This window comes from Trichechus manatus, unplaced genomic scaffold (genome assembly GCF_000243295.1).
Source record: "Trichechus manatus latirostris isolate Lorelei unplaced genomic scaffold, TriManLat1.0 scaffold00093, whole genome shotgun sequence".
In the NCBI taxonomy this organism is placed as follows: Eukaryota; Metazoa; Chordata; class Mammalia; order Sirenia; family Trichechidae; genus Trichechus; species Trichechus manatus.
The window spans coordinates 439,197-458,815 of NW_004444029.1; the positions used below are offsets into that span (position 1 = coordinate 439,197).

The 19,619-nt window shown below is 43.7% G+C and overlaps 1 protein-coding gene and 1 non-coding gene across 2 annotated transcripts; one reads left to right on the forward strand and one right to left on the reverse strand.

Annotated features, from left to right (window-relative positions):
• The first annotated feature begins 9,835 nt into the window (after positions 1-9,835).
• LOC111821626 (60S ribosomal protein L23-like) lies at positions 9,836-10,311 on the forward strand. The gene is given in 2 exon segments (XM_023736865.1): positions 9,836-10,231; positions 10,233-10,311. Coding segments are annotated over 2 exon segments (423 nt in total). The 5' UTR covers positions 9,836-9,838; the 3' UTR covers positions 10,263-10,311.
• A 5,370-nt stretch (positions 10,312-15,681) lies between these two features.
• TRNAC-GCA (transfer RNA cysteine (anticodon GCA)) lies at positions 15,682-15,753 on the reverse strand. The gene has a single exon. It is a non-coding gene; the product is annotated as a tRNA-Cys (tRNA).
• Between the last annotated feature and the right edge of the window lie 3,866 nt (positions 15,754-19,619).

Here is a 19,619-nt window from a genome sequence, read left to right on the forward strand (position 1 = left end):
GCAGTACCAAGTCCTGGTAAGCCCATCACCCATTTTAGACGTTGAGCTGCATGTCTGCGGTTTGGTGCATAACTCTGGTGGATGTTATATCTGTGCATCATTTGATGCAGCGTTTAAAAGGGTTACTAGTAGGACTGTCTCCAGAAGATTGATCAGGCTTGCTTAGAAGAGAGATCCCAGCCAGCCACCCCAGTTGTGGCTTAATCTAAGCCAACTGAATAGATCAAAGGGCTGCATTTGTCCCATCTTATGTATGTAAAACATGTCCTGATTCATTTATGTAAAAACAGCATATTTCCATTGGCAGGCACATTATATGAACAGTACATATTTCAGTACAAGTATACTAAAGCTCTCTTTCTCAGCCCAATTGAATAAGGTATTACCATTGCCAGGCCAGGCTGATTCAAACTTGGTATAGTCAGTCAATGTACATTGGACTACTTGGTCATATTTTGCAAATTCTCCATGTCCAGAGTAGTAAAAGTACTGTCCTCAGAGTCATATCATCCAGTCTATGCCATTTACTTTTTTAACATACAGAGAGAAATTTCCTTCTAAATTTGGAGCACTCCCCACAGGCAGCCTTTCTACCTTATAAAGGATGTTTTCCATGAGTAGTGGAGTCTACCGTATTCATTTACCATATCTCCTCAACACAACAGGTTACACATTCAGTTGGTCCACGAAGTGTCCTCCTTGTTGACAGATCAGCTGGAACAATGTGGAGAGATGACTAGTCATCTGGGTTCAAGTGTTGACAGAGCCAATAGTTGGTCTGATTGATAGCGCTAACAAAAGTCTGTATCATTGGGGCCCATGAACGAGGGGCCTGTCCTTCATTGTGAGATAATCTGGGAACAAAAAGAGACAACATTAACAATTCCCTCCTCCCCTCCCTTACTTCCCATAGGACTTGAGGTGGGGGTTGCCCATGTATAGCCACCCAGACTGTCTGTCCTAGTCTTGAGGCAGTGACCTCTGTGGGAACACAGATCTTTTGTCAGGAACAGTTGTATACAAAAGAAACATTTTTATAGAATGGACAGTTTGATCAAACATAGGACACAAATGAGAAATGCCCTTGCAGGGAACTGCTGCATTGATAACCCAGACTGCTTGCCTGAGATGTATAGTTCAGGCTGGGGTTGTCTTGTCCCCTCCCATCAGCTGTTTAAGCCTGTCCATTGAAGTGCTCAATCACCCCTATGGCTTGAGGGTGACATAGAGCATGAAGAGTTCATTCAAGATCTAGTGGAAGCCTCTGTATAGGATAAGAGGCCCCGATATGATTTACCTGTTGAGAACGCCCTGGCCTGTTGGCTTGAGAATCTGTCCCTGGGCAGGTTTTAGCTTTGGCCAGGGTCTCATAGGCAGGTCAGCTTTTCTATGATGTTCAGTGTTTTCTGATGATGGTGGCAGTCCATGTGTGTAAGCCTAGTCTAGGATAGTGTGTGAATTTCCATGGGCTGTCCTCTCTTAAATTCAAGAGGTGGTCGGTTGCACATCTCTTCGCAGTGGAGAGATGACTCAGCCTCTGCAGTCAGTTGGCAAGAGAGGTTTGTTCATTGGTTCTTTTCCCCTCTCAGCATAGGGGCCTTTCTGGTGACCATCCACACAAATAAAAAAAGCTTATCATTAGCAGAAATGATTTTTTTTTTTGGTCCAGATGACTCATCCCCATAGGGGCTTGCTTTATATGTCAGTCTGAGGGTTTTCAGTGGCCAGACTGAATGGCCAAGCTATTAGCTATAGCCCACATCGCAGTTTCCGTGTGCCCCACTAAAATGGCCCTAATTGCAGCAATTCTTGTCAGGGCTTGGAGGTAAGAGTTTACAAAGGTGTACATTAATACATTAATAGATATAATAGGGGTTTGTAGGGTCCCCGAAGGGACTTATCCATAGTCAGGCTTGGCCAAGGATCTCAATGACAGTGACCTCAAACCCAAAAGTTTTCCTCATTTTGGTGCCAGGTGTTATAGGGTTGCTATGAGTTGGAATTGACTCGATGGCAATGGGTTTGGGTTTTTTGGTTATAGAGATCACAGTCACCTGTGCCATGGTATCTAAAACCCAAGACATACAATTCTTTTCTTTTCCTCATTGAACTTTAATTGTAACATAAGGCCTTTGGCCATCCCTGTTGACAGAGGGACCTAGGCTTAGTCCTCAGTCTTAATTATTTCTGAAAATCAGAAGATCTGGGCAAAGTTGGCAGAGCCTCAGTCATTTGTAGAGTCACGTCTCCACCATACCAAGTGCAAAGATGGGTTCAGCCCATTTGCTTGGTAACATGGAGACGACCCTTCCTCTTTTAGTTTTCCGCTTACTATTGCAGCTGTGACTATGTTGCTGTTCAGTTATCTTGGCAGGGGCAGTTATCAGAGAATTCCAGAGAGGGCCTCTAAGGTCTCTTCAAGGCTGTTCAACACACTATCTTGAAGGGCTTTTTGCTCCTTTTTTTTTCCCCTGCTGTTTTAATTCTTGCTTTGCAATGGATGTTACAGGGTATTCTCAGTGCCAGGGACCTGCTGAGCCCCTTCAACTATCTCTGGACCCATTGTTGGAGGACTTTGAGCAACGACTAGGTGATTTTCCCCTAGCCCTTGAACCTCTCATCTTTACAAACCTGCAGGTGAGCGTGTCTAGTTGCTCACCCTGTTCACGGATGCAGCAGCTCAATACATCAGTTGTGCCCTCACACAACTGCCACACATCGCTTTCCAATTGTAACTCTTTCTGCAAAGCTCTTATGCACGCTTCAGCAGCTAGCTGGGCTTTGGTGGCCAGCTGAATAGCCCACAGCAGCAGCCCTCCCACAGCTGCTACTGCTCTCCTGGCTTCTCTTTCACACTTATAAAGGTGTGCATCTGCCCACAACTGGGCTATGCCGCTTGGTGTTTTCAGGGCATCCCGTACTCTGACCAGCCCAGGATTTCCCCCACAGAAAGGTATATGGGTCAGATCTCCCCACATGGAAGTTGCTGGCCAGCCTGGCGTTTCCCCCACAGAAAGGCATACAGGCCAGAACTTCCCACTTGGCTGTCTCTGGCCAGTCCAGGATTTCCCCCATAGAAAAGCATATGGGTCAGACCTCCCCACATGGAGACCACTGGCCAAGCCAGGATTTCCCCCGAAGATGCCTCACTCCCACTCACCATTTCTTCAGTCTCCTGGTTGGTTTGCCAATTGTCCAAGCATGGACCAGTAACTTGAAATTTGCCTCCAAAAATTGAAGGGTGCCAAGAGACCAAAGAAAGAGGCAGGCAACTCCAGTGTGGCAGTAAAGGAGTTCATTAGGGAGACTTACATATGATGCAGTGGTTCCTGGTGGCTGAAAGACCAAAGCAGATCTCTGCACCCTGCGGTGGGAGGGCAGACGTATTATAGTGGTGGTGGACAATAGTGGCTCCATGCCAGGGGCTTACATAACAATGCAAACTGTAGTGAACTAGCGGACCACATGGGGGCACCCATGTTTGGCCTCACGAAGGCTGTTTTCCCATTGTCATTGACTGAATCATGTCCCCCAAAAATACGTGATCAATTAGGCTAGGCCATGATCCCCAGTATTGTGTGATTGTTCACCATTTTATCATCTGATGTGATTTTCCTATGTGTTGTAAATCCTACCCCTATGACGTTACTGAGATGGGATAGGCAGCAGTTATGTTAATGAGGAGGACTCAATCTACAAGATTGGATTGTGTCTTGAGTCAATCTCTTTTGAGATATAAAAGAGAGAAATGAGCAGAGAGACAGGGGGACATTATACCACGAAGAAAGCAGCGCTGGGAGCAGACCGCATTCTTTGGACCCAGGGTTCCTGCACAGAGAAGCTCCCAGTCAGGGGAAGATTGATGACAAGGACCTTCCTCCGGAGCTGACAGAGAAAGCCTCCCCCTGGAGCTAACGCCTTGAATTTGGACTTCTAGCCTACTAGACTGTGAGAGAATAAACTTCTGTTTGTTAAAGCCATCCACTTGTGGTATTTCTGTTGCAGCAGCACTAAATGACTAAGATACACTTCAACAGAGAAAACTCTCCGGTTAAAAGACAAAACTATCAGACTAGATTTAAGAAACAAAAGAGATCTCTCTATATTCTGTGTGGAAGAGCTACATCTGAAATATAAGGATACAGAAAGGTTTCAAGTAAAAGTATCAAAAAAGATATGCCAGGAAAGGCTTACTTGAGGTTCATGGTGATTGATTGAGAGGAAGATCAGTTAGCACGGCTTTGATTTTTTTCTCCAGCCATGGTCAGTTATTGAGTTAGTGAAAAGGTGTTGCTGTTGTTGTTAGGTGCCATCGAGTAGGTTCCAACTCATAGCAACCCTTTGTACAACAGAACGAAACACTGCCCAGTCATTTTATGCTTGAGCCCACTGCAGAAGTTGGTTAAAAAAAAAAAAATCTTCAATTTCTTCATCTCGGACCTTAGTGGTTGGTGCATAAATTTGAATAATAGTCGCATTAACTGATCTTCTTCGTAGGTCTATGGATATTATTCTATTACTGACAGTGTTACACTTCAGGATAGATCTTGAAATGTTCTTTTTGATGATGAACACGACACCATTCCTCTTCAGATTGCCATTCCCAGCATAGAGGATCATGATTGTCTGATTCAAAATGGCCAATACCAGTCCATTTCAGCTCACTATTACCTAGGATATTGACCTTTATGCATTCCATTTCATTTTTATTATTATCTGTTTTAAATTGTTTTCTTGCTTTCTTATTATTATGGCATGTTTCTAGTACTGAGAAATGCCTAATAATAAGAATTTGAAAATATGATTACCACCAGCAACGTCCTTAGGGGAAATTTTAAAGTAGGAAAAGTTACTTTTATGAGTCCCCACTTAAACTCCCAAAAACTATGAAGGAACAGTTTTTACTTTTTTTTTTTATTTCATTTTTGACGACTTCCAATTTTCCTAGATTCATACTTTGTACATTCCACATTCAATTATTAATGGATGTTCGCAGCTGTTTCTTCTCATTTTGAGTCGTGCCACATCAGCAAATGAAGGTCGCGAAAGCTTGACTCCATCCACGTCATTAAGATCAACTCTATTTTAAGGAGACAGCTCTTCCCTAGTCGTATTTTGAGTGCCTTCCAACTTGAAGGGCTCATTTTCCAATACTATGTCAGACAATGTTCCACCACTATTCATAAGATTTTCACTGTTTATTTTTTTCAGAAGTAGACTGCCAGGTCCTTCTTCCTGGTCTGTCTTAGTCTGGAAGCTCCACTGAAACCTGTCCACCAAGAATGACCCTGCTGGCATTTGAAATACCGGTGGCAAAGCTTCCAGTATCATAACAACCCACAAGCCACCACAGTACGACAAACTGACACACCTGGGGGAGGGAAGAGGTAGACTTACCCAAAGTTGTGGTTTTGCCAAACATAATGGAGTAAGGGAATGGAGGGTACATGCAATGGTATGATTATAATAATGTATCATGGAATATCAACAAATAAAGGAGTGAGGGAAGTGAAAATGCAGTATGATTGATGGATGGAAAGTCCTTGGGGAAATGTTGAAAGCATTGTTGGGTGCAGGGTAATGGAAAGTGCTTTGGAAAGATTGAAGATATTTCACAGATGGAAGCTGAAAGAGTCCCACGCAACTGGAATAATACCTTGCTTTCCTAGACCTTCTTAACTTCATCAATAGGAGTGATAGGGGAGGCTGTGATCATAAGTAGTGGTCTGAAAGTGAAATGTGTGAAATTTAGATTATGGAGAGGTTGTAGTTATTGGTGATTACAGAGTCTAAGGAATCACCTGCCATAGAAGGAATGACTGAAGTAGAGTGAAGGAAAGGATCTTCGGCAGAGAGGAGTTTAAGGAACTGATAGGCTGGGTTGGAGGGAGTAAAACTGTGTCATAAGCCCAGATCATCAAGAAATGAGGGGAAGTGACTGCAGGCTGGTGATCTTGTTAGGTGCCGTCTAGTCAGTTCTGACTCATAGAGAATCTATGTACAACAGAAGGAAATACTGCCTGGTCCTGTGCCATCCTCAGAATTGTTGTTATGCCTAAGCCCATTGTTGCAGCCACTGTGTCAATCCACTTTGTTGAGGGTCTTCCTCTTTTTTGTTGACCATTTACTTTATCAAGCATATTATTCTTCTCCAAGGACTGGTCCCTCCTGATAACGTGTCTAAAGTACATGAGACAAAATCTCTCCATCCTTGCTTCTGAGGAGTATTCTGGCTGTAATTCTTCCAAAATGGATTTGTTCATTCTTCTGGAAGTTCATGGTATATTCAATATTATTCGCCAGTACCATAATTCAAAGGCATCAATTCTTCTTCAGTCTTCCTTATTCATTGTCCAGCTTTCACATGCATATGAGGAGACTGAAAATACCATGGTTTGGGTCAGGCGCACCTTAGTCCTTAACGTGATAGCTTTGCTTTTTAACACTTTAAAGAAGTCATTTGCAGCAATTTGTCCAATGCAATACATCCTTTGATTTCTTGACTGCTGCTTCCATGGGTGTTGATTGTGGATCCAAGTATAATGAAGTTGTCAACAACTTCAATCTTTTCTCTGTTTATCATGATGTTGTTTATTGGTCCAGTTGTGACCATTTTTGTTTTCTTTAAGTTGAGGTAATCCATACTGAAGGCTGTAGTCTTTGATCTTCATTAGTAAGTGCTTCAAGTCCTCTTCACTTTCAGCAAGCAAGCTGGTGTCATCTGCATAATGCAGATTGTTAATGACTCTTCCTCCAATCCTGATGCTGCAGTATTCTTCATATAGTCCAGCTACTCGGATTATTTGTTCAGCATATAGAATGAATAAATATGGTGAAAGGATACAATCCTGACTTTAAACCATGCAGTATCCCCTTGTTCTGTTTGAGCAACTGCCTCTTGGTTTATGTACAGGTTCTGCATCAGCACAATTAAGGGTTCTGGGATTTCCATTCTTCCCAATGTTATCCATAATCTGTTACGATCCACACAGACAAATGCCTTTGCATAGTCAATAAAACACAGGTAAACATCTTTCTGGTATATTCTGCTTTCAGCCATGACCCATCTGACATCAGCAATTATATCCCTCATTCCACATCTTCTGAATCAGGCTTGAAGTTCTGGCAGTTCCCTGTTAATGTACTTTTCCAACCGCTTTTGAATGATCTTCAGCAAAATTTTACTTGTGTGTGATGTTAATGATATTGTTTGATAATTTCTGAATTCTGCTTGATCACCTTTCTTGGGAAAAGGCACATATATGGATCGCTTCCAATTGGTTGGCCAGGTAGCAGTCTTTCAAATTTCTTGATGTAGATAAGTGAGCGCCTCCAGTGCCGCATCCATTTGTGGAAACATCTCTATTGGTATTCTGTCAATTCTTGGAGCCTTGTTTATCTCCAATGCCTTCAGTGCAACTTGGACCTCTTCCTTCAGTACCATTGGTTCTTTATCATATACTACATCCTGAAATGGATGAACATCGACCAATTCTTTTTGGTACAGTGACTCTGCATATTCTTTCCATCTTCTTTTAATACTTCTTGCATCATTCAGTATTTTCCCCATAGAATCCTCCAATATTGCAACTTGAGGTTTGAGGTTTTTCTTCAGTTCATGCAGCTTGAGAAATGCTAAGCATGTTCTTCCCTTTCGGTTTTCTAACTCCAGGTCTTTGCACATTTCATTATAATACTTGGTCTTCTTGAGCTGCCCTTTAAAATCTTCTGTTCAGCTCTGTTACTTCATTTCTTCCCTTTTCTTTAGCTACTCTATGTTCAAGAGCAAGTTTAAAAGTCTCTTCTGATACCCATTTTGGTCTTTTCTTTCTTTCTAGTCTTTTTAATGACCTTTTGCTTTCTTCATGTATGATGTCCTTGATGTCATTCCACAACTCCTCTGGCCTTCGATCAGTAGTGTTCAATACATCAAGTCTATTCTTGAGATGGGCTCCAGATTGCAGTGGGATATACTCAAGGTCATATTTTGGCATTCGTGGACTTGCTCTAATTTTTGTCAGCTTCAACTTAAACTTGCATATGAGCAATTGATGGTCTGTTCCTCAGTTGGCCCCTGGCCTTGTTCTGACTCTTTCCACAGACATAGTTGATTTGATTCTTGTGTATTCCATCTGGCAAGGTCCACGTGTATAGTTGCCCTTTATGTTGTTGAAAAAAAGTATTTGTAATGAATAAGTCGTTGGTCTTGCAAAATTCTATCATGTTATCTTGGGTATCATTTCTATCACAAGGCTATATTTTGCTGCTACTGATCCTTCTTTGTTTCTGACTTTCGCATTCCAATCACCAGTAATTACCAGTGCATCTTGATTGAAAGTTTGATCAATTTCAGACTGTAGATGTTGGTAAAAATCTTCAGTTTCTTCATCTTTGGCCTCAGTGGTCAGTGCATAAATTTGAATAATAGTTGCATTAACTGGTCTTCCTCGTAGGTGTATGGATATTATCTTATCGCTGACAGTGTTGTACTTCAGGATAGATCTTGAAATGTTCTTTTTGACGATGAGTGCAATGCCATTCCTCTTGACAGTGGGGCTGAGGAAATGAGACATTCAGAGAGAAAAAGTGAAGTCCCTACATGACCACCAAGGGCAAGGTCACCAGGTAGAGAGTGGGCTAGGTTAACTTAATTGGCCTCTTCACTGAAATATAATCCAAGTAGCTCTTGTCTGGATAACTGTGGGAGTGCTCCTTGGAGGTGGTCATGATCTAGACCCTAAATTTTTACCACAAGACAAAGCACATTAGTTTGATGGCCAAATGTAGGGAGACGGAGCAGAAATTCCAACAACTGCTTCAGTGATTTAAAAGGCTGAATAAGTAGGGGGCACCCGGATTTGCCACCATTCATCTGTCAGTTTGTTGTACTGCCAAGGCTCCAGGAATTGATGGAACACCAACTGAGATATTTCAATAAATGGATACAATGCTGAAAGTACTCACTCTTCTATGCCAAGAAATTTGGAAGACAGTTACTTGGGCAATTGACTGGAAGAGATCTGTCTTTGCGCACATTCCAAAGAAAAGGGATCCAACAGAATGCGGAAATTATCGAACAATATCATGAAAGTAAGTAAAATTTTGCCAAAGATAATTTTAAAATTTTGCAGCAGTACATTGACAGAGAACTGCCAGAAATCCAAGCCAGGTTCAGAAGAAGACATGGAATGAAGGATGTCATTGCTGATGTCAGATGAATCCTGGCTGAAAGCAGAGAATACCAGAAAGATATTTACCTGTATTTTGTTGACTATGGAAAAGGATGACTATGTGGATCATAACAAATTATGGATAACATTGAGAAGAATGGGAATTCCAGAACACTTAATTGTGCCCATGAGGAACCTGTACATAGACCAAGAGGCAGTCGTTCAAACAGAACAAGGGGATACTGCGTGGTTTAAAGTCAGGAAAGGTGTTTGTCAGGGTTGTATCCTTTCACCATACTTATTCAATCTGTATGCTGAGCAAATAACCTGAGAAGCTGGACTATATGAAGAAGAATGCGGCATCAAGATCGGAGGAAGACGCATTAACAAGCTGTGATATACAGATGACACAACCTTTCTTGCTGAAAGTGAAGAGGACTTGAAGCACTTACTGATGAAGATCAAAGACCACAGCCTTCAGTATAGATTACACCTCAACGTAAAAAAGGCAAAAATCCTCTCAACTGGACCAGTAAGCAACATCATGATAAAAGGAGAAAATATTGAAGTTGTCAAGGATTTCATTTCACTTGGATCCACAATCAACACCCATGGAAGTAGCAGTCAAGAAATCAAAAGATGCTTTCTGTCCTTTTCCAGCGCTCAAGATGTCGAAGCAAGGATGTGGTGGGTCCTCTGGTGCAAAATTCCGGATTTCCTTGGGTCTTCCGGTAGGAGCTGTGATCAACGGTGCTGACAACACGGGAGCCAAAAATCTGTATATCATCTCTGTGAAGGGGATCAAGGGACGACTAAACAGACTTCCCGCTGCTGGTGTGGGTGACATGGTGATGGCCACCGTCAAAAAAGGGAAACCAGAACTCAGAAAGAAGGTACATCCAGCAGTGGTAATACGACAACGAAAGTCATACCGGAGAAAAGACGGCGTTTTCCTTTATTTTGAAGATAATGCGGGGGTCATAGTAAATAATAAAGGCGAGATGAAAGGCTCTGCCATCACCGGACCAGTTGCAAAGGAATGTGCAGACTTGTGGCCCAGGAGTTGCATCCAATGCTGGCAGCATTGCATGATTCTCCAGTGTAATTATAAAAATAAAATCACTGTATTTTACACAAATAACACACACCTTGTAAGGTTGGCAAACAAACGCAGAAGGCCGCATTATTTGTGTAAAAATACGTACGCCTATTAAAAATTATACTTTCCCAAAAAAAAAAAAAATCAAAAGATGCATTGCATTGGGTGAATCTGCCACAAAAGACCTCTTTAAAGTGTTAAAAAGCAAAAATGTCACTTTGAGAACTAAGGTGCTCCTGACCCAAACCATGGTATTTTCAATTGTCTCATATGCGTGTGAAAGCTGAACAACGCATAAGGAAGATCGAAGAAGAATTGATGCCTTTGAATTGTGGTGTTGGTGAAGAACGAACAAGTCTGTCTCGGAGGAAGTATAGCTAGAATCCTCCTTAGAAGCGAGGATGGTGAGACTTCGCCTCACGTACTCTGAATATATTAACAGGAGGCACCAGTCCCTGGAAAAGGAATGACGCCATGCTTGGTAATATAGAGGGTCAGTGAAGAAGAAGACGCTCAAGGAGGTGGATTAACGTAGTGGCTGCAACAATGGATTCAAACATAGCAACGATTGTGAGGATGGTGAAGGACTGGGTAGTGTTTTTTAGTTCTGTAAACAGGGTCGTTATGAGTCGGAACCGATTTGATAGCTCCTAACATCAACAATGACCTGGATTTGAACCGGGGATCTCTTGATCTGCGGTCAGATGCTCTATCCCTGATCTATACCCCCAGATACAAATGTCCTCTCATTAGCACCTTTTCACCCACAGCACTGTATCTACATATCTGTAATTCACTGTTTTATCTCCATATCCCTGGAGCTGGCAAACCTTCTCCACTGTAGCCTGCCCACCTTTCTTCCCCTCTCAGCCCTCTACCTTCCTCTTCCTCAGTTCATGGTAAGGGCACCAGCCTCACAAAAGCAAAGGACATTAGAGTCTTTACTGGTGCATCCCCTGAATCACAGACAGTTGCCAGGAGCTGTTAATCCTGGGCCTTTAGTGCACACACAGCCCAGGGAACTTCCTCGCTCTCCATGGCCTCAGGAGGTGCTCATTGTTCCACTTGCTCATTCATTCATTCACCCCACGAACATTCGTGGAGCATGTGGTGTGTGCCAGGCCCTGTTCCTCAAAGAGTCTTATTTGTTTTTGTTTTTGTTTTTGAGATGTTATAGCAGTTTAATTTTTTAAATAATATTTTATTGTGTTTTTGGTGAAAGTTTACACCGAAAGTTAGTTTATTAGGTTTCCATTTAACAATTTTTATACGTATTGTTCAGTGTCATTGGTTACGTTTTTTACAATGTGTCACATTCTCATTATTTCTATTCTGTTTGTTTTATTTCCAATAATCTAGCTTCCCTGCCCCCACCCCTTACCTTCTTATCTGTGCTTTAGGGTAAATGTTGACCTTTGGTCTCATATAGGTGATTTTTTTTTTTAAGAGCATAGTACTCATGGGTGATATTGTTTATGAACTAACCTGTTATTTAACTGAAAGGTGATCTCCAGGAGTGGTTTCAGTTCCAGGTTTAAAGGGCGTCTCAGCGAGACAGTCTGAGGGGGGTCATCTGGTCTCTACTGGTCCAGTAAGTCTGGCCTTTTTTAAGAATTTGAGTTTTGTTTTACATTTTTCTCTCATTCTGTCCGGGATCATCTATAGTGTCCCTGGTCAGAATGGTCGGTAGTGGTAGCCGGGCACCATCTAGTTCTTCTAACCTCAGGATAGATGAGGCCATGGTTCATGTGGGCTATTAGTCCTGTAGAGTAGTTTCTTCTTTGAGTCTTTGGTTTCCTTTCTTTTTTGCTCCAGATGAGTAGAGATCAATAGCTGTATCTTAGATGGCCACTCACAAACTTTTAAGACCTCAGGTGCTATTCACAGACTAAGATGTAGAACATAAAATTTATGAACTGTTATTGTTAGGTGTCGTCGAGTCAGTTCCAACTCATAGTGACCCTATGCACAACAGAACGAAACACTGCCTGGTCCTGTGTCATCCTAACAATCATTGTTATACTTGAACCCATTGTTGCAGCCACCGTGTCAATCCATCTCATTGAGGGATTTCCTCTTTTTCACTGACCCTCTACTTTACTAAGCATTATGTCCTTCTCCAGGGACTGATCCCTCTTGATAACATGTCCAAAGTATGTGAGACATAGTCTTGCCATCTTTGCTTCTAAGGAGCATTCTGGCTGTACTTCTTCCAAGACAGATTTGTTTGATCTTTTGGCAGTCCATGGTAGATTCAGTATTCTTCACCAACACTACAATTCAAAGGCATCAATTCTTCTTCTGTCTTCCTTATTCATCGTCCAGCTTTCACTGCATATGAGGCAATTGAAAACACTATGGCTTGGCTCAGGCGCACCTTAGTCTTTAAGGTAACATCTTTGCTTTTCAACACTTTCAAGAGGTCTTTTGTGGCAGATTTGCCCAGTGCAATGCGTCTTTTGATTTCTTGACTGCTACTTCCATGGGTGTTGATTGTGGATCCAAGTGAAATGAAATCCTTGACAACTTCAATATTTTCTCCTTTTATCATGATGTTGCTTACTGGTCCAGTTGAGAGGATTTTTGCCTTCTTTACATTGAGGTGTAATCCATACTGAAGGCTGTGGTCTTTGATCTTCATCAGTAAGTACTTCAAGTCCTCTTCACTTTCAGCAAGAAAGGTTGTGTCATCTGTATATCACAGCTTGTTAATGAGTCTTCCTCCGATCTTGATGCCACATTCTTCTTCATATAGTCCAGCTTCTCAGGTTATTTGCTCAGCATACAGATTGAATAAGTATGGTGAAAGGATACAACCCTGACAAACACCTTTCCTGACTTTAAACCACGCAGTATCCCCTTGTTCTGTTTGAACGACTGCCTCTTGGTCTATGTACAGGTTCCTCATGGGCACAATTAGGTGTTCTGGAATTCCCATTCGTCGCAATATTACTCATAATTTATTATGATCCACACAGTCAAATGCCTTTGCATCGTCCATGAAACACAAGTAAACGTCTTTCTAGTATTCTCTGCCTTCAGCCAGGATTCATCTGACATCAGCAATGATATCCCTGGTTCTATGTCCTCTTCTGAATCTGGCTTGAATTTCTGGCAGTTTCCTGTCAATATACTGCTGAGCTGCTTTTGAATGATCTTCAGAAAAATTTTACTTGCGTGCCCAACTTTATGAACTATGTTATGCCAATTGACCAAGTTGTCCCACAGGACTATGGTCCTAAGCCTTCAAACCTAGTAAGCCAATCCCTCATGGTTTTTGGCAATGTTTAGGAAGTATTGGTAACTATGACTCCTATGTATTTTATTATACATATGAATATATATGCAGCACAGACAAACATGTATATAGCTGTGCCTACAGATACACTTTTACATGCACATGTATGTACATACATATACCTTCCTATACACATATGCATACTTATCTAACTATGTAACTACATATATATTTTTTGGTTGATAATGCTGTTGTTGCCAAATTGTATATATTAGAGCATTTTCCAAAGACATCCCTTATTCTTGTGTACTTCTCAGAGTCATCATTTACCTTAGTCAAGTTGTGTAGACTTCACCTGCATTTGGTATTGCCTTCCCCATCACCAAAAATAACAATTGTCTACTGTCTTAGGCTAGGCTCTCTAGAGAAGCAAAACCAGCAAAGCATATAAATATATACAGAGAAGGATTTATATTAAGGTAATGGCTCATGCTGTTGTACAGGCTGGAATATTCCAAGTCTGTGGGTCAGGCTGGAGGTTTCCCCTGATTCACGTAGTCACAGGGGCTAGTGAACCCAAGATTGGCAAGTCAGACAGCAGAGCTCTGGCTCACAGGCTGCAAAGACTAATGAATCCCATAATTGGGAGGCAAGACAACAGGTAAGCTGCTAGATCAAGTCCCAAGAACCGGAGGTCAGACAAACAGGAGCCAGCTGAAGGATCCAGTGCAAGCAAAAGCCCACGAGCCTCACTAGAAAGTCCACCCATACTGGATGCAGGCCACACCACCAAGAAAACTCCCTTTCAACTGATTGGCTACTCACAGCAGATCCTATGATGGAGGTGACCACATTATACCAAATCTCATCATGGAAGTGATCACATCATTATACGTCTGCCAGACTACATCATAACTGCCAAATCACTGAGAATCATGGTCCAGCCAAGTTGACACACAATCTTAATGATCACATCTACTATCTAGAAAGTGATTCCCCCTCCCTCCCACTTCCATCCCTGGTAAGCACCAAATAATGTTGTTTTCTGTATGTATATCTATTTTTTTTTCTTTTTATAAAAGTGACATCATACAATATTTGTCCTTTTGTGATTGACTTATTTCACTCAGCATCATATCCTCCAGATTCATCCATGTTATGTTTCTAGAACTCATTATTATTCTATATAGTATTCCATTGCATGTACGTACCACAATTTGTTTATCCATTCCTCCACTGATGGGCCCTTAGGTTGCTTCCATCTTTTTGCTATTCTAAATAATGTTGCAGTGAACATAGATGTGCATAAGTTTATTGGTGTCACTGCTATTAGATCTCTAGGGTATATACCTAGGAGTGGAACTTGTGGATCATAAGGTATTTCTATTTCTAGCTTTTTGAGGAATCGCCATACCATTTTCCAGAGTGGTTATACCATTTTCCCCCTCAAAGAGTCTTAGTCCAAAGGGGAGACCAACCCACAAGCCAAAATATTTCCACAAAAGTGGCAGGAGCTGAAGCAGAGAGCTGTGGGATCAGAGAGAAGGGGTTGTCCGGAGAGGGGGCTCCTGGAGGAGACGGGAAGGAGAAGTTTGCCAGATGAAGAAGCTGGGGGAGGCCTTCAGGCCAAGGGAGGAATAAGAGCAAAGTCCAAAAACAGGTCAGGTGTCTGGAACTCAGTGACAGTGAAAGTGAGCTCATCGATCCAGGAAGTGGCCAGATTTCCCACAGCCATTCTCACTGGAGGAACACACTGCGTGACCAGACATGACCTCAGTCCTCACACCCACCCACTGTTGTTTAATTATGGAGATGAGGAAAAAGACTGCAGAATAGAATCCAGGCCCATTCAGACCGGAGCTGGGGTGTGACCCAGACAGCAGACTGCCCAGCACTGCCCACCCTGCAGGACTGGGGGAGGGGCAACAGGGTGACAGGGGAGGTACAGCAAGGGTGACACGGGAGGGACAGTGAGGATGATGGGAGAGGGACAGTGGGGGTGACTGGGGGAGGGAGAGTGGGGTGACAGGGGAGGGACAATGGGAGTGATAGGAGAGGGACAGTGAGGGTGACTGGCAGAAGGGTAGTGAGGGTGATGGGCAGTGGGGATGCCAGGGGAGGAACAATTAACACTTCAGAGTTTTACTCTCTGGAATGTAAAAGCAGGTCTCACCAGGGGGCACCCGGATTTGAACCAGAGACCTCTTGATCTGCAGTCAAATGCTCTACCCCTGAGCTATACCCCCAGCAGTGCTTATAAACTTGAATTAGCACCTTCTGAACTGTGCAGCCAGCTCCTGTTGCTGGGCTCAGCCAAGCTCCCAGGACCTGGCAGCCTTCCTTGGCCCCACCCTTGGCAGCCAGGCCCTCACTGCCTTCACTCGCTCAAGTTCACCTGTGTTATGGACTGAATTGCATCCCCCTAAAACTTACGCTGAAGTCCTCAGCCCTGTACCTGTAAATACGACCCTGTTTGCAAATAGGGTTTTCTTTTGTTATGTTACTAAGGTCATGCCAGTGTAGGGTGGGTCTTAAACTTAATTACTTCTGAGTCATAAAAAGAGCAGAATAGACACAGAGACACAGGAGGAAGACGTCACGTGAACACAGACACACAGGACGGATACGCCTACAAGACAAGGAATGCTGAGGATTGACGGAAGCTACTAGAAGCTGAAAGAGACAAAGAAAAACCTCCCCCTGGAGCCATGCCCTGAATTCAGATCTCTAGCCCACAAACCTGTGAGAACATAAAATTCTGTTCTTTAAAGCCACCACTTGTGGTATTTTTGTTACGGCAGCTCTAGGAGACTAACACAGCCTGTAAACGCTTTTGACTGCCCTCCATGTGCCAGGCACAGGCTTCCCCTTCTCGTCCCACTTTCTCCTCCTCCCTCTGGGCGCCTCTCCTCCTGCCCTGCAGTGGCAGCCACTGGCTTTGCTCCCTGCTGGCTCTGCACTGGGGCAGAGGGCAGGGAGAACCTGCCCTGGACCCTACATCCGGAGACACAAGATGGTCCCCTTTCTCTCTTCCCACCACATGCTTCATTCATTCAACGCCCTACAACCTGCTCCAAGATCCCTCTGCTTCTGGAGAAACACTGTGATAACTTGCTTGTGAGCCCCGCAGGGTGTGGACGGCAGCGAGGGCCAGGACCTCATCCAGAGAGCGGCAAGAATGGGGAGGCAGCAGGAGAGGGCGCTGCCCGCCCCCCTGGAAGGAGGGCACTGCGGGGATACAGCCAAGAGATCTCCCGTCTGGGCAGAGAAGTGGAAAGGGCCTTGGGGCAGGGTGGCCCCTCCTCAACTCCCCAGCGCCCCACTCTCCTCCCCATACAAGCAGCTTCCAATAAGTCTAAGGAGTTCACAAGGGCTTTGGGCTATTTTGTCCAGAAATCCTGGGGAGGGGGTTCTAGGCTCCCTGGGCTGGCTGCTCCCAGTTTACCTAGCCCCCTGGAGTAATTTCATCCTTACTCTTCTTTCCTCTGTTCCCTGGCCACTGGGGCGTGCCAGCGTCTACCAGAGCCCCCCTTGACTGACCCCGGGTGGTGATACTTTCAGTTTCAGCTGACCATAGGGGAAGGAGCTGGAACTGAGCCCTGAGCTGGGGGTCCTGGGCCCCAACTCTGCCCAGATGGAGCCTCTGCCTCACAGCCAGAACCCAGGCATCCCAGCCCTGGGACACCTTCCCCTGACAGAGGCCCTGCAGGGGGTCCCCGGCTGCCTCCTGCTGCACCCTCGAGCTCCTTCCTCTAGTCTCCACGAATTCGCCCCACACAACACAGGTTCAGTGCTCTGGGTCCCGTCTGGTAGGAAATGGGCCTAGCGGGCTGTTCTGAGTTGAATTGTGACCCCCAAAAGGATAAGTTGAAGTCTTAACCCCCAGTACCTGTGAAGGTGACCTTGTTTGGAAATAGGGTCTTTGCAGGTGTTATCAGTTAGTTAACATGAGGTCCTAGCTGAGTGCTGTCCTTTTTGATAAAAGAGGAGAACAAACACAGAGAGAGACCAAGGACGGACAGCCATGTGAAGATGCATCTGCAAACCAAGGAAACCTGGAGCCACCAGAAGCTGAGAGACAAGGATCTTCCCCTTGAACCATCAGAGAGAGCAGGGCCCTGCCAACACCTGAACTGTGGAAGAATACATTTCTGTTCTTATAAGCCATCCACACTGTGGTACGTTGTTACGGTGCCCCAGGACACTAACTCGGGGGCTGAAAGTAGCTCGGGGTGTGTCCAGGCTCTGAGGAACAGTATGTACACTATACGGCACATACAGTATGTAGAATATATATGTCATACAGTATGTGGAACATATATCACAAACAGTATGTAGAATATACAGCATATATGGTATGTAGAACATATAACACATACAGTATGTAGAACATATATATAGTATGTAGGACGAATACGCTGTAGCGGATATAGACTATATGTCATACGGTATGTAGAACATATATCACATACAGTATGTAGAATATATAGCATATACAGTATGTAGAACCTATAACACATACAGCATGTAGAACATATATATAGTATGTAGGATGAATATGCTGTAGTGGATATAGAATATATGTCATACAGTATGTAGAACATATAGTACATACACTATATAGGATGTATGCAGTATATGACGTATACATATGTAGAGTATATATCATACAGTATGTAGAACATATAGCATATACAGTATGTAGAATATATATCACATACAGTATGTAGAACATATAGTACATACACTATATAGGATGTATGCAGTATATGACGTACACATATGTAGAGTATATATCATACAGTATGTAGAACATATAGCATATATGGTATGTAGAATATATATCACATACAGTATGTAGAACATATATATAGTACGTAGGATGAACACAATGTACAGGATATGGAATATATGTCATGGTATGTAGAACATATAGCATATACAGTATGTAGACTATACACAACATACAGCATATAGGATATATACAATATACAATGTAGACAGGGAAGAGCTGTGTTCTGTAGTCAGTACAGAATTTGGCACAGCATGGAGCTCTATGCATAGTTAGCTACTGGATGTTAGTGGCTTGGAATGTTCTCCATACACTCACTTATTTAACGAAGATTGTGCCTACCTTGTACCAAGCCCTGGACAGGAAGAAGGAGCAGTAATTATTCCCTGTTTTTAAGACGAGTCTTAAAGATGCGTGCAGATTGGTGAGGTAGTTACGCTTGGTCACTGTGTTATGCAGGATGTAAGTTTGCTTGCTGTCACACAGACTAACAAAAAACCCCATAGCTTAGATAAGAGAGTGGCTTGTTTCTCCCACCACAGGACTTGTCCAGCCACTCAGGTATGGGAGGCCCAGCTCCTTCTGTCTTGTTGGTCCACCTTCCCTAGGTGTGGCCTCTTTGCCATGGTACAGGATAGCCACTGTAGCCATGAAGAAGGAAGCAAGGAGAGGGGATGCCTTTTCCTTTTAGGAGCAGCATTAATAAACACATATTTAGTATTTATCATGTACCTTGCAAATATCCATCCATTTACACCTCTTTGTTATATGTCCCTTTTGTTTTCTCGTGTGATAAAGAAACCCAGGCACAGAGAGCTTAAATAAATTGTCAACCGTCATGTAGCTGTAAGCGGCAGAGCCCCTCGCGTCCCACTGGTCAGCGTCCCGCTACTCTGAACCGGACTACTTGGCCACACTTGCAGGGGAGGCCCGGGAGTGTGGCCTTTACTCGAGGAAGCCGTGTGACCAGCAGAAACGCAAGTGTTCTGTTGCTGTGGAAGGCGGGGGATGGTGTTGAGGACCCCGCCCGGAAGCCTGTTCACTCGTTCTCAGAAGTCCTGCTGGTCTGCTTCTGCTGGGCCCCATTCTACAGGGCGTCTTTGGGGTGTGCGGTCTCAGGCTGAGATCCGGAAAGACGAGACCCGGGACATAGGTGCCCACAGGGCCTCCTCCTCTCTGCCTTAGAAAGGGGCAAGCTGGTGCCTCCCCGGGAAGTTCTGCTCTGGATCAAGCAGGAGGTGGTAAGGGGAAGCCAGCAGAACCCACCGCAGAGGCACCTGCGCTCAGGTAAGGACGGGATGACAGGGCTGCAGACCGAGT